This window comes from Urocitellus parryii, chromosome 3 (genome assembly GCF_045843805.1).
Source record: "Urocitellus parryii isolate mUroPar1 chromosome 3, mUroPar1.hap1, whole genome shotgun sequence".
In the NCBI taxonomy this organism is placed as follows: Eukaryota; Metazoa; Chordata; class Mammalia; order Rodentia; family Sciuridae; genus Urocitellus; species Urocitellus parryii.
This window is the reverse complement of record NC_135533.1, coordinates 20,490,561-20,512,790: the sequence shown is the minus strand read 5'-3', so window position 1 is coordinate 20,512,790 and position 22,230 is coordinate 20,490,561. Positions and strand designations below refer to the sequence as shown.

The following is a 22,230-nucleotide window of genomic DNA, read 5'->3' as shown; positions in this document are numbered from 1 at the left end:
TAAACTAAGTGAAGAAGACCTTATATTCAAATTCAGGTAGTAAGAAAAAAAAAGTCTAAGATGCAAAAAGCCAAAAGGCAGGTGAAAATGCAAAACAAAAATTCTTCTGCCCACTGGAAAAAGAATTTTCCTCCCCCACCTTTCTCAAACATGAGCACTATTAACCCCCCTCTCCACTCCATCCTTATCCTTCAAGTTGGGAGACTTCAATAGGCACGGAAATGGTGCTTCAATCCACATGCCTGACGTTTTTCTTACTTCCACAAAAAACCCTTCAGCTTAGACACAGAACAGGCATAATCATCAATTAGATTATTCAACACTTGGTGTCTTTAATTCTGAAATTATTCCTCTTCCACTGTGACTGGCTTTCCTTCTCCCTCACTTACTCTCTCAGTCCCACACAATGTGTGCCTGCCAGTGAGCCCACTGACAATTCTTTTCCGGTCTATCACCTCTGTTCTAGCTTTACATCTACTCTGCATCAGTCACGAAACAAATAGGTTTATTATAATATATTAACTTTCCTTTTCTTTTCTCTACTTGCACCTGGTCTTAGGTTAGCTTTTCAAATAAATTAGTGAGGTAAAGAATAGGAAAGAGGGGCTGGGACTGTAGCTCAGTGGTAGAGTGCTTGCCTAGCATGTGCGAGACACCAGGTTCAATTCTCAGCTCCGCACGTAAGTAAATAAATAAAATAAAGGTCCACTGACAACTTAAAAAAATATTTTAAAATAAAGAATAGGAGAGGATAGTTCAAGGGTTTGAAGACTCCCAACACAAAAAAAAAGATAACTGTTTAAGGAAAGAAAAATGCTAACTACATAGATTTGACCATTGTGTGTTATATACACATACTGAGTTATCACCCTGGACTCTCTAAATATGTGCAATTATTATATATCATTTAAAAATGGGAAAAAAATGTCAAACTTCCTAATTAATGAATATTTTCCAGTATTAATGAACACTGTAAAAAGAGCGACAGACAGACTAGGAAAGAACAGAAATTGACCCTTTTCTTACAAAGATTAGTAACTCCCAACAGCCTGCTGAACTAGGAGCTCTGGCATTCAAAAGTCCTCAACAATAAGGTCCTTATCTCCCTGTCTAAGTTCTCATCTGTGTCCCCGGAGGACTAAAGGTTCTGAGGAGTCACATCTGCAATTCCAAGAAGGCTGATATAGGGGCTGAGAGTCAGGAGCACCGGCTTCAACCAGAGCAGCTCCACTTTTACCTACTAAGGGGCAACTGGTTGAGAGTTTATGTTGAATATAAAAGATAGAGCATTATTCAGTCATTGAAACCTACATTTCAAAAAAAATGACCTGTGATACAAGAAAATATTCAAGATGGAAAGTACCGTATATAGCATTATCCAAATTCTTAAATATGTAACAGACTAGAAAAAAATGTAAACCATGGTTACATCAGACAGACTGACTTACAGGTGCCTTTTAAATTTTCTTCCTTCTATTAACAATTTATTTTTGAAAAGATGTTTATATACCATTTTAAAAATTGAAAAATTATTTTAAAAATTATTGGTTCCCTTAAAATTAAAAGATGGTTCCACAAAGCCCTTGTTTGACACTGTCCCTTCCTAAAGTCCAGAGAGTAACTGACCCACCTTAACTCACATCACTGGAGTCTTCCCAGATGAACATCTGGTCATTGCCACCAGAAAGAAAAAGAAGGCTGGTGGGCTGGCCCCAGAGGTTTCAAAGATAATAAAACCAAAAGAGAGAAAAATGCGAACAGACCGGCGTAATACATTTGCCTGTCTGTGAGCTGATCTTTCTTTTAATTCTTCTGAAGTTACCTCGGGGTTCTTGATGGTTAATATTAAATTATCAGCTATTTGTAAAAGGCAAAACCCAAGAAAGTATAAGCAAAGAGAACATGAAGGTTCTCAACAATAAAGTGGCACAGAGTACTTAGCTCTTCCCAGACATCCAAGATTTCCTTGGAGGCAAAATATCTTTATCAACCTTCAGGACTCACCAGGTGCTTGGCCTTGGCACGCTCCTCCTCACTGGAAATCCTCTCTCGAAGGATGGCTCTGGTCAACTGCTCATTGGCATCAGCCCTCTCTCGCTCCAGGTCCCTGCTTTGCTTTAGTCTAAAAAGATTAAAAAAAAAAAAAAAAAAAAAAGTTCTACTTAGAAAATATTTTATCAGTTGACATTATTTTTTTTGTTAAGTGAAATAATTAAATACAAATGCAGATATATACCATTGTTGAGTGTCACTGGCTGAAATCCTCATCTTGACCCACAATTTACAAAAGTTGGTACCAAAGTAAATTCCCACTCAGCCTCTACCCACACATTCGAGAAAACAGTTCACACCAATGAGAAAGCTTATTGATTTGACTGTCATAGAGATCTAAGTTTTAAAAAGTTCTTCTATAAAACTGAAATCTCCTCAACTAAAAATTCCACCACTCGTGCTCCCATCTACCCTCTAGAAATTTAAGTAACAAAGCTAAGTAACAAGCCATGAGGATCTGTTATGCTATATACAATCTTTAGCATCTTAAATATTTTCTTGAATCACAGCGGGGGTAAACAAATATTTGAAGGTTGATGATTATTCTTCCCCCCAATCTGACTCAATCCAGTTATTAATTGAACACACACCAGGCCCTGTGTTGAGCACTGAGGACACAATGGTGCTCAAGGTGGACAGATCTCTGTCCATATGGATGCTACATCACAGCAGGGATGAACTACTAACACAATGAAGACATATTTTGGCCCAACATCTTACTCCCATTTTCCAATAATCCTCATATGCAAACACAGCAACACCTTTCAACAGCAGGCAACTCCCTTCTGGAATGACTCCAATGCTTCTCTGTGCTCCAAACTACACAACGCATTCCACACACCGACTAGCAAAATAAGACAGCAGAACCTCACCTCTCTGGGTACACAATTCTAATTCTATTAACAAGGCATAAGATTGCATTAAGAATATCAGTAGCCTCATCATACAATTAGACCATCTGAAGTTACAATCCACTGAAACCCCTCATTGTACATGATAAAGATAAATTACTTTGGCACCGATTTTTGCCATATTGCCTGGCAGAGAAAGGCATTCAGTAATCACTGAATGAGAGAACATTTTAGTCTAATCTCATGGACAAAGATTTTCTGATTGCCTTTTCTTCTTTGAGAGAATAACTCTTCTACACCATCATATCCCCAAAAGTACAATCTAAGCTTTAAAAGGAAAAGGTAAAATTGCTACACCGGTATAAGACTGAATGAAATCTTATAACTGTGAATGATGAGTACCAAATTCTACTTATTCAAATTTTAGCTTTAAAAAGGCTCTAAAAAAAAACTAAGAAGATAAAACTTTTTGTTACTATTTTTTAATTGCCATAACTTCCTGATTTTTTGGAATTCTCACAAATAAATTATAACATAAAATTGTTCAATAAAATATATTTCAGCCAGGCACAGTGGCACATGCCTATAATCCCAGCAGTTTATAAGGCTGAGGCAGAAGGATTGTAAGTTCAAAGCCAGCCTCAACAACTTAGTGAGGTCCAAAGCAACCTACTGAGAACCTGTCTCAAAATAAAAAATAAAAAGGACTAGAGATGTGACTCAGTGGTTAAGTAACCCTGGGTTCGGTCCCTCATACCAAAAAAATAAAAATAAAATAATTAGATATATTCCAAAATTTTAATGCTTTACATATAAAAAACAAACCTGTGTGGTTCTATGTCTTGAAGAAAGAAGAATAACAGAAACAAATTAAGACCTATGCTTTGAAATTCTCTAATGTCAAGGTAACCTTTAGGAAACTTCCTTCAGCAATGAACACAATGATGTATATAGGAACCAAATTTCTCTGTTATTTCATGAAGACCATACAATGAGTTCAGCAACATCAGTGATATCAGTCCATCAAACTCCACTGGACATGTAAGAGAACAGCAATAATTAAAATTGATGCCACTTCCCCAGAGCATTTGTTCTAAAAGCATGGTCCACAAACCAGTAGCAACATCACCTAGGAACCTGCTAGGAACGCCAGTTCTTAGACCCCACCTCACACCTACTGAATCAGAAGCTCTGAGAGTCTTTTAACAAGCCCTCCAGGGGTCCTGAGGCATGGTCAAGTTTAAGAGCCACAGCTCAATTCACAAATCCTGGTGACACACCAAAGGAAAGTGACATCAAAATGGAGTAGTCCACATGAGGATATTGCACTAATAAGTGCTGAGATCATTAAATCAAATTATAGAACTGTAATTTGATTTAATGACCTCAGTAATTTGGCGTGAACATACTTTATATACAGAGTTATGAAAAATTGTGCTGTGAATGGATAATTATGATTGTAATGCATTCCACTATTTTCATGTAAGAAATAAAAATAAATTTAAAAAAGAAAAAAAAAATACAGAACTGTGCATTTAAAGCACTTTTGTGAGTATATTACTACAAGTAAAAAAACATCAGGCCCAGGCGTAGTGGCACATGCCTGTAATCCCAGCAGCTCAGGAGGCTAAGGCAGGAGGATCATGAGTTTGAAGTCAGCCTCAGCAACTTAGTGAGGTGCTAGGCAACTCAGTGAGACCCTGCCTCTAAATTAAATACAAAATAAGGCTGGGGATGTGGCAAAGTGGTTGAGTACACCTGAGTTCAATCCCCAGTACCAAAAAACAAAAATAAAAAATAAAAATAAAGCATCAACTATTTTGCATGCGAGGTGGAAACTGAAATAAAATAATAACATTACTATCCTTATGAATTACTTTCTACATGCCAAGCACTATGGTAGGCAATTTATTTATTTATTTACTTATTTATTTATTTGTCATAAATTGAACCCAGGGTTGCTTAACCACTAAGCCCACATCCCCAGCACCTTTTGTATTTTATTTAGAGACAGGGTCTCACTGAGTTGCTTAGCACTTCTCTAAGTTGCTGAGGCTGGCTTCGAACTCACAATCCTCCTGCCTCAGGCTCCAGAGCCACTGGGATTAAAGGCGTGCACCACAAGCACCCGGCTATACTAGGCAATTTACACACACACATACACACACACATTATAAAAATGACATTATTAATTTATAAACATAAAAATGAATTCTATAAACTATATTTTATCATGTAATTGGGTGTATCAAATTTTGAAGTCTATTTAACAACAACTACTTTTTTTCTAATTGAGTTTACTTATATATCAATTTTAATTACAATGGAGTTATAAGTGGTTCAAATTAAATATAAGATCATAAATTGGGGCAATTTAATGAAAAAGAAGCAAAGCCATGAGCACAAAAGTCTCCGATGCTATAATACAAATAAAGGTCATTTAGTTTGCCATACCTGCCCCCAATGAATGAACCATGAAGTTGGAGTCCTGAGTCCGAATCAAGGCTCAACCCTGCTAGCTGAGTACTCTTAGCTTCCCTGAGTCCTGTCACTCTCACTAGGACATGAGTGGGTGTGATGCCTCCCCATAGCCTTCTCCTACACAAAGCTGGCACAACAACAAGACTCAGCAAGAGTCAGCCAGCAGTAGCTACCACAGTGCCCAGGATGGGATCAGGGATACAGAAAAGCAGAGATTTTCTGAAATGAAGAAGGACATCCCCCAAATCACTAAACACACTGTGACCACAAAACAGCTTCTCTTCCCCATTTTTTGCCAATGGGAGGTTCTGCTTTACTTTTATTATCGAGGGCTTCTAAAATAGAAAATTTACTCTACAGACGCTACAACCCTTCCTTTTCCCATGCGTGTCTCTCTCATCCTTTCTCTCTTCCCATTTGCCCATGAACTCCATAAAGGGAAGGCCTTGGTCTAGTTTTGTTGACTGCTAGGTACTCAGTACTTATAACCATCCTACCACATAGGAGGCCCTCAGAAAAAACTTGTTGAAGGTATGCAGGCAGGTGTCAACAATTGAACAGATGAACAGCATACTTGTAACCATAGACAAGTATGAATATCAACCTGGAGAAAACAGAAGACTGAGGGATGTGTGAAACAACCAGAGAGGCAAGCCGGATCCTCGTCCAACATACATGCAGCACCTATGTGATAAAATCCAGACAACAGTAAATGACCAACAACAGAAGGGTGTGAACATTCCAGAGCTCTTGGGACATCCACATCTAACTAACTGTGGTTGATTTTGGATTCAGAGAGACTGCTACAAATTGACTACAAAGAAAATTATTTTTCTTTCTTAATAAATTCTTAGAGTTACTTTCATTTATCTTTACAAATAGAATTGCTCAAATTCCCAACAGTTTATTTTAAAGGAAGGTCGGTTCTGCACAGTGATTGTTGAAGAAATAGAATTCTGTATGTTAGGAGTTTAGAAGAAGGACCCAGAACAAACTCTCATTTCCTAATAACTACTCAGCTGTAGAATCTAATAAACCTCAGTTTTCTCACCTTTAAAATTTGATGGCTAAACTACATAATTGTAAGATCCTTTGAAGCCTACATATTTTACAAACCACATACCTGAAACATATTATTTCATTCCATAAAAATGCTTGCAAAAAATAGTACCAATGGATAAATAAAACAGAGAAGTATCATCTCCAAATTTTCATTCAGTGAACACTTATATTTCTACTAATTCTTAGACTTCTCACTACTTAACCAAAACTGTACATTAGGTAAGAGTAAATGGTATTCATGAATTCATCCAGTAGATAATCACTGGGTGAGAGGCACCATTCTGGTTATTGAGAATAAAGTGGTGAGGAAGAGACAGAGTCCCTGCCCTCATGAAGCTTAATTAAATTATAAAAGGAAAATGCAGAGGCTGGGGTTGTGGCTCAGTGGTAGAGCGCTCGCCTCGCACGTATGAGACCCTGGGTTTGATCCTCAGCACCACATAAAAATAAATAAACAAAGATATTGTGCCCATGTATAACTTAAAAAATATTTTTTAAAAAAGTAAAATGCATTATTTTTAAATAAGGTTGCTATGACACTACATGGGTGGCAGTATTACTGGATTGGATGTCTAAAGGGAATTAGCTGAGCTACATGGAGAAGAAGAAACTGTCTTAGGCAGAAGAAACTCCAATCAGGTCCAGAAATACCCAGAAAGAATGATAGAGTCTCATGTTGACCTTCAAAGGGTCCCAGAAACTTTAAATGGCCTCTGCAAAGAACAAGGTGTTCTTTCCGATTATTTTGGAGCACACAGTTTCAGATAAATGGTGCATTAATTGAGGCTTGTCAAGTGCCTTTAGAAATAAAAGCTACAGATTAGAAACTTTTAAATGCACTGTTCTTCCATCTCCCCCACCCTCCTCTCCAAAACATTAATTTACAGCAATTTGTTCCTCTAATAAGTTTCCTCTTCCAGTGATTCATTTAAATCATTTAATGAAGTACACCACTTCACAAAGAAAAACTGCTTATATGTTCAAAAGCCCCCGGTTCTTTCTGGAGATCCTCTCTGATCTCCTTGGTTTCAGATCCCATCCAGATATTGTATTCAATGATTATCTATGAAAGACAGATGGCTGTGTGGCCAACCAGTTTGTCTTTTTTCGAGCCAAATGAGAGACCCTGTTCTCTGGACTTCTGTGTACTCTACTGCCCAATGGTGGAGCTAAACATCAGGAGCCACGTTATCTCACAAACATTCCCCTGGGAAGAAGAGTGATGCTCTTCCTGCCAGGGAATGCAGCATTCACTGCCCCGGTTAGGTAAAAGAAGGACCGGGACCAAGTCTCTCATTCTTAACTTCAGTTTCCAAAGATTTGAGAATCATCTCAAAAGAAAACACACCCACCATTTGATCGAATACATTCCCCTCTTTATGTATTGGCATTTCCTACTTATTATTTTAGATCTCATGGTCTAATATTATTCTACATTAAGCCCCTGATTTAAGTTTCATTTAAATTTCCTGCTTTTAAATACATATCTCCCCTCATTTAAATTCTCTAGAGTTTAAGCAAAGAAGTAGGAGTTTAGTGTAAACTTTTCTTATTTGCATTAAGTAATTGGATAGCTTGCCGAAGCTTAATGAAACAAATACCAGTTGGTGCCTCCCGTACACCTCAGCCCTAGCAACTCAGCTTTTCTCAATATATTCCCAATCAGGTGGGAGACTTAAGATGCACCAGCAAAATGAATTCCTAAAAACCAGTCAAATCTCCTATAATGAATAGTATTACAGGTCCTTTTAAATGAGGGTGGGGTACTTCTCATGTATATTCAACTCATATTGTATCTGATATAAAATCCAGTTCTATATTTTTAGTCCTGGAGTAAAAACCAGCCAGTGTGGTTTCATTCTGAAGAACTTAAAGGTCTTAAGAAAGTAGAAGGGGAATTTTAGAGATAACTTTTTTTTATATATTGAACTTCATCATCCTTCAAGATAGAGGCATTCCTACCTCTATTTTAACATTAGAAATCGGAGACCATACCAGAGGCAGGGAAAAACTGTGATCTGGTTTCCAATGCCACATTTCTTAAACCTCCTTAAGAGTAAGCCCCTCTACAAGAATTAGTTTCCATTCTATTATTAATTTTTATGACCATATAAGGACAGTTTTTAAAACCTATTTATTTGTAGCTATTTTAAAATGCCTTAATTTGTTTTTACTATATTAAGGCTTTCAACAGCCCTAAAAGTTTCTCTAAATCTGGATGCTGCTCATTTGTCCATTCACAAATACTCAGATTTATCTTCATATAGGTTGACACATAAGTAATCCTATATGATTCTAACTTAGAAAATTACTTTATAATTTAATATATATGGTCATTATATTACTGAGAAAAAGTTGATAAGAACCTCAGATAATGGGTAGGAATAAATGGGAAAATGCAATTGTTTAAGATAAAACAATTTGACTAAACGATTTATCCAAAATTGAACTGTGGCCATTAAATACAGATAATATCTACAAAATATTGCAATGTACTTCATTCAGAAAGACTCAAACACTGGAAGAGAAAAATGAGTGACTACAACCTCAAAGGTCATTTTTAATGTTAATCATAAATTTTATTTTAATGCATCATACTTTGTCATAACATGCTGAACTAGCCTTCAAAAGACTGTTACCATACATTTTTAAACAGAAAAGCTAAGCTGGATAATCCAACAAACTAATTATTAGACTATTAAAGATAATGACTGAATAAGTATATAGTTCTCCACTTATAACTTTATAAAAATAAGACTACATAACATATCTAACATTTTTCAGTTCTAATTGTTTCCAATCTTGGAAGGAAATGTAGGTTGATATTTCAATATAAATCCCTGAGCGTGAATATGAATTAATATAACTGTGCTTGTACATAATATCTGTGTGACAGATAAAGAATTAAAATTTTCTTATGTTTACTTTGTACCACGTACAGTTCTAAGCACTTGATAAGTGTAACTCATTTAATCCTCACAACAACCCTATGGAATAGATTATTATAGTTCAGAAGAGAAGCTGAGGCACAGAGAAATTATGTAAAACTGAGTCTTACAGAAGGTGTAATTAATTTACTGAGTGTCACAAAGCCAAGGAGAGATGTAGCAAGGATTAAACTCAGTACCACGGTAACACAGACAGTGGGTAGTGTCTGGCTTTTGGAAGCCATTCAATAAAAATAAGGAATGAATAAAGTGAGCTATTTCAAGAAAGATTATGAAACACAAGTACTCTTTATGTAATGATAATCCAGCAGTATATTATTTATAAAATGATAATTCAGCAATAAACAGCCTTGTTTTAGAAAGTAGAATGATCTACAATCTAGCAAACCATATGCTAGACAACAGTACTTAACCAGCATAAAGGCCTGGTTCTGAAAATAAACATTAATTTTGGTCACCGATTCTATGTAACTCTTAATTAAAATGGCACTCATAATTTAACAAGCAAGCCTTCCTTCAGCTGTGGTTTGGACCTTGGGTGTCTCCCAAAGACCCATGTGTTAAAGTCTGGGTCCCCAGGGTGACACTACTGGGAGGCAGTAGAATCTTTATAAGGTAGAACCCAGGGGGGTCTTTAGGTGACGGGGGTGTGGCTCTGGTCTTTTCCTGTTCTCTTTTGCTTCCTGGATGGTGATTAGCTGAGCAGTTTTGCCCTGCCACGATGTACTGTCTCACCACAGGTCCAAAGTAACAGTGCTGGCCAATCATGGCCTCAAGCCTCCAAAACTGTGAGCCAAAATAAATGCTGCCCTTTACAAATTGATTATCTCAGGTATTTGTAACAGTAATGGAAAACTGACTAACAACTTCCTTTTCACAAGAACACTCTAAAAAAGTGATTCTTCTTTAATTCACACTAAAATTTTGTCGCAGTCTGGACTTCTGCCAGAGTAGCTAGATTCAAAACGATGCATAAGGTAAAAAGAACACAGTCCAAAACTACGAGCCCATGACTATAATTAGGGATTATTCATAACCTTCATCCTAAATGGTCTTCATCTCTCCCTTCTAGAAGATGGTTTCCTATTTATATACTGTATATAATTTTGTACCTGAAGTTCTTATTTTAGTTCTCATTTAGGAACAAAATACTACCTGCCCTGGATTTTCTGAGACCTTCTTCTTGGCAAATATTTTCTGCTATTTCACTGAAAAGTACATTTATATTTGCAAAGTATTCAGATTTGGGTTCACAAGTTAATGTCCCCATATACATGGTGTGGCCCCGTACCCATTTTCCCTCAGCAGTTTACAGACTCCCTTGGAGGGAGTTATACAACCTAAAGCACTCTCATCTTCCTCTAGAATGACCTAGCCACTTCTTTGTCTGGCTTGAACAGAATATTTAGAGGCATCTTGAACCAAGATGATCAACTTTTTACATTAAAGTATACACTGATTGTCATAAAAGTCAAAATACAGCTGAATAATGGTAGAGAAGACAAAGACACCAATCATTGAAACCTGTTTTATAGAAGTTGCAGAAGAAAAGGTTCATGCATGACCTATTTATTAAAAACTTGTTTAGGAAGTATGGACACCCTTCCCCTTGCATCCTGGCCTACAGCATCCTTCCTTGAAAGAGGGGTGCAGCTGTTCAATTTACTAAGATACTGGAGGAGCACAGTCATAGATTCAGCCAGAGGAAAAAGGAACTCAAGGACAAATGCAGTACTTCCAGGTAAACCCCCTTTCTTGGCCCCCACTGGGCAAATGATCAAGTCCTTTCTGCAGGCAGATGACCATGGGAAATGGTGGCAACCTGAGAGACACCAGTGGGTTCTCATAAAGAGAACTCTAAGTCAGAATCTCAGTATATTTACATATACAAAACATACATGAAGCCTTTTACATTGTTTTGCCCTTACATTCCTTTTTCATACAGGATACATTGGCCAGGACACATACTTCATTTATTACATTCATATTATTACTGATAAGTCTTAGGAAACCTTTGAGATGACACTGCCATTCTAAGACTTGTGGAGAAGCACAGTCAATACTTCTCTTCTTCTATTTCAAAGGACCTTCCAGCTTGAATCAAACTGCCACTTATCACCCTCCAGCAGCAGTTAACCTCCTGAACGTAGAGTTGGCAGAGGTGGCATGGGTGGACCCTCTGCTCCCTGCAGACCCACATGCACCCATCAACTAACCAGCCCGACCCTTCTTATGGGAAATGCCCAACATCAAAGTTTGGCATGCTCTTCCATCAAACCCAGAGTAAACATTTTTAAGGAAAGGATGATTATACAAATTCCTTTTTAATTTCTTTAAATTCAATAATTTAAAATTTCTAATCACTTTTGATTAATATACTAAGCTAATTTGACTGACACATAAAGGTTGATGACTTGTCTTTACAAACTGCGTTGGTGATTATTACATAATTGTGCTTTGCTGTTCTTTTCAGAGCTTTTAACCTTTGATTGTGTCTTTTCTCATATTTCTTTTTGTTTGGTACAGCTTGCTAATCCATAAATTTTTAACCTTTATTAAGATTACAACTAATTACTTTATCTTAGCTGCATTTAGTATGTAGCGTATAGCTCATGCATGAGCACTTAATGTGTGTGTATTAACATAATCAGGTGGCCTTGATCTTAACCTGGGTAACTGTTTTCTGTCACAACTATTAACAGAATAACTGAAATAATTTATTTCTTCCATTTGATATTATTAACTATGTATTTTACTTTGTTGTCTCTTTTTTTCCTTTTCCTTGTTTTCCTGATTGTGTCAAGCTACCATATACCCCAAATGAACAATAACCCAGAAAGATATATATTGAATTTTCCTATTCTATTAAGTGTTTCCATTCTGAACACTCACACTTTTTCCCTATTTTCACATATAAACAGTTTCCACTATTTTCTCAACTACTCCCCCAGCAAACCGAATAAGATGAATCATTTGACGACTTGGACTTTCCCCCCAACACCACTCTTGGCTAAGAGATCAGTAGTTTTTAAATTCATACAATTCTTAGACTTTCTCCTCAAGGATTTCTCTTCAATGTCAAGAATCCTTATTAGCACTTTTATGAGATGTTCCCAGTCTATCACTCATACATGCAAGCCAAAGTCTGGTCCCCTGGCTGCTTCCCCTCCTCCTCATCTTCCTCTCTACTGAGATCTCTGTGGTAGTTAACATGGTCTAAGTCCTTCTTTAGGTATCCTCCTAAGATGCACTACTGTGTTAGCTATTTAGCCATGAATTTCAGCTTCCTACCCCTCTTCTACTCTCTGCTTTGCAATGCTGGGAGTGTCTTTCTGCTTTACAATAGAGTCTGCCAATAACCAGTACAATAGGGTCTAAAAGGCTGAAGAAAGAACAAGAACTCTCTGTTCTGCTCCTATAGTACCATTCAGGCCCCACGCTTCACACCAGCGGCCATCCTTGCCTCCTGCAACAGCAGGAATCCAGGATATGGTTTGTTTCAGCTTGCTCAGTCTCTCTACCTGCCACCTGGAGACATTAGCCCCACCCTCCAGCACATCAGCTCAAACACCAGCACCAGCCAGAATGCACCCCACTTTGGAGGTCTGAGCCACAGTGTCACAGAGACCACTTCCAAGCTTCACTGTTTTAACAGCTCCCACCTCTTCCCATGTGCTTCCAGTAGAGACATGGTGACTGCTTCTGCCAGTGCTGCCTTTGAGATGCCCTGAAGCTGCACTGTCCCATAAGGTTTTCATAAACCATGTAGAGCTACTGCACCCAGGAAGCGTGGCTAGTCCAAATTGAGAAATGCCTTAGGTAAAAAATACACAGTGGAATTTGAGGACTCCAGATGGAAAAAAGTAGGGGGGGAAGAGATGTAATACATCTCATCAGCATATTTTACATTGATTACACTGAGAAATATAACTACAATTATTTTTACCTATTTCTTTCCACTTTAGACATGGCAACTAGAAAGGTAACTACATAGATGGAGCACATTATACGTCTATTAAAGAGCACTGCCCTAGAGTCAAGTTTTTTGTTTGTTTTATTTTTGCCTTTAGAGCTTTTAAATGCCTCATTAACAATTCTTACATGAAATTCTCCCTGTAAAAATAACTCATATGTTTTGTCTCCTTAACGGGCTCTGCCTACTGGCTGTTTACATTAATAAATTCTCTACATCCTTGCTATCTGTGGCCCTGTTCTCACCCCAAGGTGAGGGAGAGCTCCGTAGAGGATTCTGGGATTTTAGTCCTTGTGCCTGGAAATCTCGAGGTGTCATTCCAGCGTCTACCTTCCAGTTTGCAGACGCCAAGCCTAAACCCAGGATGATTCCATTTCCTTTATAAATTAGTTGTTCTTTCTATGTGGAAGCTTATAAGATTTTCATTTTTATCCTTTGAAATTTTTTCTCTTTATCCTTCAGAAATGTTAGCAGTCCACGACTAGGTGTGCATCTTTCCTCATCAATCCTACCTACAAGAAAGCATCCTTTCAATTTACAGGCTCCAGTTTTTCTTCAGCTCAGTGAATGGCTTATATCATTTAATTATCACCTCTCCTCTAACTCTTTGCTTTGTCTCCTTCTAGAATTTAGTCTGCTTCGTCAAATATACCGTGCATGAGGTTATTGACCCCCACTCTTTCATATCTATGAAATCAAGATGCATCTTAAAGCTGATGGTGTCTTACCATCAAATGGCAATAATTGTCAATGGTACCAACACCAAAGCACCACTACAATGTTCCAAGAGGTCTGCAAGAAACTGCCTTTCCTGAGAGCTCTTCTCCTTTGGCCCTTTTTCTCTGGCTGCAGGGTACCGTGCATGCCTCCTTATTCACGCTGCCTACTCATCTGTGCTCAGGTCCAGCTGCTAGGCTGCCTTCGCTGGAGGCATCAGCTCCAGTGTGGGAGATGAGGTGGTCTCTCCCTCAGTGGCCCAGTGGCATACTGCCAGCTGACAAGTTTGCAGCACCCTGTGAAAGGAACGTGGAGAAAGTCTCTGTTACCACACCCCCATCCACCCAAATCAGTTGATAAGAGACATGGATACCAAAAAGTTTTCTCTGAAACATTTACGTGGAGTTGAGGCCAATTCTCTGAATGCTTGTGCTATGCCAAAACTAAGTCGATGGCTCCCACCATGGCCAGACACTCTTCCAAGAAAATACAGCTGGTAATGAGACTGACACTGAAAGAAGAGAGTAGAAATGCTCCAAGCCTCTAAATTCCTAGAATCCTCTGCACTTCTATATTTTCTATCATATCTTTATTTAACATTACTTAAAGAATTTTAGGGCAGAGTTAATAAGTAAAGCTGGATGGGGCAATCTAAGGCCCTATACATCAAATGTTATGGAAATAATTTCTCAAAATCATCTTTTCACCATTGGCTGCATTTTCCTAAAAAAGAAACCTCAAGGTTTAATGAATTTTCCCCATACTGGAAGCACTACGAACTCTGTATATACAACTAATGAAAACTATGAATACCAAACACAATCAAAGAAGGGCAGTAATGACAGAAAGCAAACCGTTGTGTAGCTCACTAATAACACTCAGACACAAATCAAGGCCAGGTTTTAGACAATCAAGGATTAGAACCCCCATATTTCAGATTCCCACTTTGATTAAATATTGCACAGTAAGAAGTCCAAGATTAAACTCCATGACAAGCACCTTCTATTATGCTGGTGATAAATACAGTCAATCGCTGTACAGGTCAACCAAAATGAGGAAGAGTAACATCCTCTTTTGAAAGCTGAAGAGCCTAATGAAGTTGTATGAGAAAACAGGAAAACAAAGAAATATATGCTGCAAAAGCAATTCTGTTCTAAAAACTATTTGAAACTCCTTCCAACCAAAGAATAAACAGCCTCTTCAGAATTAAATTTTACATCATTGGGTATGACTACAATATTTATTATCAGCTAGTTAAACAAAAACCTTCTAAAAGGATTCCTACTGGTCTCACTTCTGAATAAAGATAGTCTATTTTCCATCTTTTTTTTTTTCCTTAACCTCCTTTGCAACTGCCAAAGAAATATGAAGCATTGATGGGGCCTGTCCCTTAGACCAACGGCATCTCTCTGATAGAAATCACCATGATACACACAGGAAGCACACCAGACAACAGCAGCATCCACCACGCCTGCTCCATGAGGTGCTATTCCTTAGAAAACAGCAATAATTTTCATGCCTCTCTGACACTATTCATCAACTAAAACTTCATTCCTTGGCAGATGCTGTATTTCTGGTATTCCCCACGAAATCATGCTAAAGAAAAACAAATTCCAATAAAAAGTTCACTGATCTGAAAACCACACTAAGCACTATACTGGATTTTATTTTACTTTAATTTTCACCTTAAACATTAAATAAAATGACAGAATAGCATAAAGAAAAGAGAAAAAAATGTAAAATTCTCTGTGATTTTACCTATTGCCATTTTAGGATAACTCTTGTTCATTCCCTTATTTGACATGTTCTTGATTAAGCTGCTTTATTAGAATGACATATAAAAAGCTGTCCATATCAAATGCACGCCTCTCTGTGAATGTAAGATAAGTAAACACCCACAAAACTATTACCATCAAGGCCATTAACATACCCATCAGTCATCACTCCCAGAGTTTCCCTCCACCCATTTTATTACTGTTGTTGCTGGGGGGGGGGGGGTTGGAGGGGGGTGTTAAGGATACTTAACATGAGATCTGCCTCTCCACAAAGTTACCTGTGCAGAGCAGTATCTTTAGACAGAAGCACTATGCTGAACCCTCACTTGCTATTTCTTACCTCCCGTTCAAAAGTTAAATCACAGACATACTTCAAGAAATAAGAATTACTATGCAAAATTCACATCAAGAACAAAAAAGAAACAACAAACAATGCAGTTGCCTGAAATCAAAGTGCATTAAATAGTACTTTTTTGCGAATCTAATGTGTAGATCATAGCGTGAGGACAAGAAATCAACCAGCAGGATATCATAACATCTAGGCTTTGCTCTCACGAGGTCATCAAGATACACGATTTTAATTCACTCCAACAACAGGCATCAGACCCATGTGGTCCTTTCACTTTCTAGACCATTTATTTTGTTATTTTTAGTACTGATACTAACATATAACTCATGCCACTTAAATTTTTAAATGCATAATATCTGGCTATTAATAATATTATAATAGCTACTACTGATTAAGTTCCACTTTGTGCCAGATGTTTTATAAACGTTACTTCATTTATTTGGCACAAAAATCCCTCAGAGGCACCATATTCCCCTTTTAGAGCTAAAGAAACCAAAGCCGAGACATTAGATAACCTGCTAAAAATCACACAAGGCAAAAATGTAGTAGAATTCATCTTCTAGATTCATGACTCCAAATATCATGTGGTAGTCACTAAGCTACATGAACCAAATGATTAGCTGAAAACTCTCAAAGTGAAATGCTCAGTGTTACTATTCAAATCCTGATGGACTTGTCTAGTCTTGCTACCCTCCCCTAAAAAAGCCCGGCCCTCTGCAGTCCACAGGGCACCATCATGGGCTCTGCCATGCACTTAGCCCTCTGCAACTGCAAAAGCAAACATAAGCATCACGTGTCAACAAGCTGACAAGAATGTGTTTCCACTCTTCTTTTTCCACTCACAGACTAAGGTTGAGAAATGTGGCTGAAAAACTATTCCAAACGTACACATCTGCATGTAAATTTACATTAAGTGAAGAAGTATAGAATAAAAAGTTATAATCAAATTGACTGTGACTACAAAATACTACATGCAACATTACACAAAACTTAAAAGGTTTAAGTGAGGTCTTTTCCTTCAGAGTTGCTTAAGTTGAAAAGGTAATAAATTAATGTTGAAGTTGCTTTTGTAAAGGTACAAATGCATATGCAGTCCCCAAACTGGGCAGATACAGAAGTGGTGACCTTTACCACTCAGTCCATAACTGCCAAGTGAGAAGGACAAGGAAGAATGACATCACCAGGCAGAGGCGATGTGCTCACCAGGCTTTTGCAATGGACCATTTACTGCAGAGCAGCCTTTTGAGAAGAAAAACACTGTGGAGTGGTACGCAAAGCAAGGGGAAGGAACTAGAAGATTAACTACAGTTAAAAATATCTTGGGCATACAGCCTACGTGTTGCACAAATGTTTAACATCCTAAAAACTTCAAAATGACTAGGCAAACAGCATCTACTTATTCAAATAAAACTGAATTTCCATGATGTTAACAACCATTTCTAAATTTCAACTATGTTTCAGGCCCGAGGAACTGAGGCTTTTTAATTATGCAATATTAGTCATTGACATAGTGCTCAAACCCCACGCAGCACGAACCATGTTAGCTAAACTAACAAAATGAATAATTTAACTCTCAACCAGCAGGAATTCACTATGCCACCTTCATTATTTACTTCACAATATCCATTTCTATGGGGTTTGAAACAACAGCTGTAGGTGTTCAAGATGAGCCCACGGGCTGCCTATCTAGTTTTTGATCCACATATCACAGAAAAATTAATCTACCCTGCATTCAAAAAACAAAAAATCCAGGTAGCCAAGGATGTTTTTAGATCAACCCATACTCTCTTACTGACCTCCCTCATTAAATTCTAATTCATTAGATGTCAATAATCGCTGAAGTATAATATAATCAATATAACCACACTTCAAATAAAGCTCATAAGCTGTTGTTACCACAGTGCAAAAACACAATGTATCCCCTCATCAACTGGAAATTTTCACATTTTCTGCTATTTGAATTTTCTTTGTCATGCCAAAAAAAAAAAAAAGAAAAGAAAAAACTATTTTCCTTTCTTTTTTTTAAAAGGAACAATTTTAAACACAAAAATGCTCCTGTCATCTTCCTTCGTAGGAAGAATTTTATGGCTTCTCACTGTAACTAACAGGGTTGTGAAAAGCAGCAAGAAACCAGATGTGTTCACAGCAATCCAGAACAAATTTTGTCACAGAGACTAAGGCCTGAACTCGATCACTCTCTTACACTCTGCAGAATATCAAAAGTTTCTCGGTTGCTCCACGGTTCACAGGAGGCCTACACAGCTTGGACTTCGTGCAGATGGTAGCCTTCCTGGAGATTTGAAAAATGGCCCCTGAATCAGATAGTGCCATTCATAACCAGCTGGAATGGTACTGAGTCGTATTCAACTCCCAGATAAGTAATCTCAAAAATAAATAAATACTATCAAGGAAGAAAAAATTTAGAGATAACTATAAATTTCATTAAGATATATAGCAGATGTTACGTGGAAAATGAATATTCATTCCATCTGGCTTCTACTGAAATCCGTTTTATCTTTGCAGTGATTTCCAAATATTCCAACACAAAATGCTTACATTGTACTAAAATTCAACTACAACACGTTTGTGGTACAAACAGTTTGTCATTTTTTGCTTAGTTCAACACGACTAAGTTTGTTAATGTATTTTGACAGACTTGCATAACATCCTAAAATGTTTTGAACAATGCAGTTTAGGCAGCAATGCAATATTAATGAGTGAATAATGTTCTTGAATATAAGTTTTAATATTTAATGACTCAGAGTGCTGCCTGGATTTGATGCAGAAGAAAAATGTGGTTTGGAATCACTGTACTTATCAGGGGACTTGAAAAAAGTCTAAGATGCCAGGCAAACCTTTAACCTAAAATTGGAACTGGGGTCTCAGGTGTGAAATTGATGCTTCACCAACTGAATTTCTAGTGCTTATCAGTATTCACAGGATCACACCATTTATCAAGTGCCATTTATCAGAATTTTTAAATTACTAAGAGTTCACATGTCTAAGCCAAGAGGTGAAGAAAAAAAAAAAAAAGAGATGGTTAGTGCAAAAATAACACTGGGTATTCTACACTGAAACACATTTAGAAATCAAATCTGCCGTTTGCATCAACATGCCAATTTGATTATTCCTCTTTTTTAAAATATCTGAAACTGTAATAAAGTAGTAACAGATCAAATAATGACTTGTCTCCACTTTCTTCTATAAAGGAAGCACTTAATCTAAAGTATCACACAGCAAAGTTGGTTCAATGTGTCAATCTAATCCAATGGAAGGGTAATCTGCACACATTATTGGACTAGCCTCACTTCAAACAATCATGTTTTTAAAATAAGCAGAAGAACAGCAGAGAGCAGAAATTATAAAGATTAGATAAGTAATACCCCAAACCACAAAGCTATGAAGAAAGGACTTTAAAGTACTCCTAAATGGAATGCTAATGTTACTATGATTTTAAAATAAAACACTACTCAAAGAATGAAACCAAAGCCCCTTCCCTAACATGCATCTGCATTTATGCTTCACAACAGCCAGGCCAACGATTATTAAAACTTAACCTAGAGTTAGAACATCTGAGTTTAAAACTCTACTCTGAATTCATCAATATAACTCTCTGGATCAATCTCATATGATGATGGGAATAATAAGACTCTATGTCAAACAACTACTATAGAACCAAATTAAGTGATACTATCAAGCTCTAGATCAAATAAAAAAGAAAAATCTATGTAATATTTATTGAGCACCTACAATGTTTCAGGAAAATACTTTTCCAAAACACTTTGCACTGTAGCTGGTACAATAAAACAAGCAAGCAATGGCAATTTGTATTTTGCCTCATTTCATTTCTATAAACAAGGAAGAAAATGAGCTCAAATATGTGAGTAGAATATTTTCTAACACCTGTCTAAGTTCTCCTTAATGTCATAGTTTGAGTTTTCAAAGTATCTTCTTAATTTGGAAAAAAACAAATTGTCCCCAATACTCAGTACTCTACTATTCAATTTGACCTGTGTGAATCATTGATTAATATTTATTGAACATTTATTGTATGCTTAGAACAGTGTACAAAGTATTATGTTTAAAAAAATCAGACTACCATCAATTACAGTATCATACTTTCTTTATATCACGACATTTCCATGATTCTATTAGCTAAAGTCAATCTATCCCACTTTTACCAGATCAGCAATTATATCAACAAGAATTTTTTTTAAAAAAGATGAAAATAAACAAAACTGCTTAAGATTTTAAAGGCAAAATCTTGAAAACTTTGTGCATGATAGGTAGCAGTCTTCATTCAGACAAGACCTTAATTACCACCAAAGTCAATGACAGTCATTTTTAAACCATTTAAAAGAACTGGTGCTACAAATTCATGAAAATTAATCAACTCTTCCTCAGCACCAGTCTTGATGTTCCTACCAGGTAGGTGGTATCTCTTTAAAAGTGCACATATTCAGTAATTACACTGTTCTCAAGTATGAATAACTCAAGACAAAAAAAGCATACAGATATTCATTTGGTACTTTATACCCACCACCAATCAAAAATCTCTTAAATTACAGCAGCTTTTTTTTTTTTCCTAGTAAACAATGTACTTAACAGAATACTTAGAAAAATGGCTGGAGAAAAACTATTAATGATGGTCACCACTACACAAGAAGAGAGGCTTTAGCTTTTTATCATTTCAATGCTGTTACTATTACAAGATCATCTCACATTTAAATAAAACAAACTATGTGAGGGCAGCACTAACGGAAATACAATGCAAACGACATTATGTAATTTAAAATTTTTCTAGAAGCCATAAATGAAAGGCAAAAAGAATCGGTTCAAATTAATTTTAACAATGTATTTTATTTTAAGCTAATACATGTCAAATGTTATCATTTCAACATGCAGTCAATATAATCAATTCCTAAAGAGAGTTTTATGATTTTTCATTCTGAGTCTTTAAAATCTGCTGTTTTATACTTAGAACATATCTCAATTCAGATCAATCACACTTTAACTATTTAATAGTTACCTGTGACCACAGGACAGCACAGGGCTATAGCAAAATCTCAAAGTCATACACCTAGGTACAAGTTAGATAATTTTCTTTCTAAATTTCAAAGCAAGAAAGAGGTGCTTATTAAAATTTCTCTCTCATCAATTTTATCTCATGGCTTACAGCTGTTCCCCTGTTAATTTCTAAGATCTTTATCAAGGTTTAGCTTTTGATGGCCTCTACCTTACCAAAAATGATTTAATTTCTCTCTGAAAGGTCTGATTTCCACTTGCTATTTGATGCTTTCAATCTTTGCACTTTATTTACCTTACGCACATAAATGGGAATTCTTAAAATTGCATATTTGGGTGCTACACCCGCTGGCTGTCTTTACTTCAGGGCTTTAACTCCATTAGCAAAGCCGGATCTTCTTTTACAACGTCTTTTAAAAAGTCAAATGCAACTTTACCCACTTCTCTCACACTGAACAACGCAATATTCCAGCAGCACAGACCCCTGGACTTTACAGAGGTCTCCAGCACCCTGAAGATGATTTTCTGAACAATCAAAGTAAAGACATCAATATGAAACCATTAATCGTTAAATGCTAACATCAATGTTAAAACCTATATGAACAAAAACCAATTGTTTTCAAATTAAAGGTTAAGTTAAATTTTTAATTAGTTGTAAATCTGAAGAGCAAGATCTTGTACTCCTACTTGGCACTCAAATTCCTAGCTGGGCACAGGCTTGGAGGAAGAACATAAGTGGCTCCTGCAACAGAGAAGTTCATCAAGCTTCACTTGGCTTGTTTTTCCCACATTTCATGAACAAAGAAATTTTCTACAATCCTTAGAAATTGTAATGACATGAGAAGATGAAGAAAGGGTATCTATAAAAGAAAGTAGATCGTTTTTTTTTTTCCTTCCATACAACTAGGAAACAATTAGTTCTCTGGATGAGTGGACTGCTAAAACAGATAATCACCTTTATAGAGCATTTACTATGATTCTGTTCGAGACTCTGTGC

The 22,230-nt window shown here is 36.8% G+C and overlaps 1 protein-coding gene across 1 annotated transcript in view; it reads right to left on the bottom strand.

Moving 5' to 3' along the window:
- The window catches only part of Chchd3 (coiled-coil-helix-coiled-coil-helix domain containing 3), a 265,714-nt gene that overhangs the window by 164,611 nt on the left and 78,873 nt on the right, over window positions 1-22,230 (bottom strand). The window contains exon 4 of the mRNA XM_026392785.2: window positions 2,005-2,122. Coding sequence (XP_026248570.1) covers window positions 2,005-2,122 — 118 coding nt within the window. The remainder of the gene's footprint in view (window positions 1-2,004; window positions 2,123-22,230) is intronic.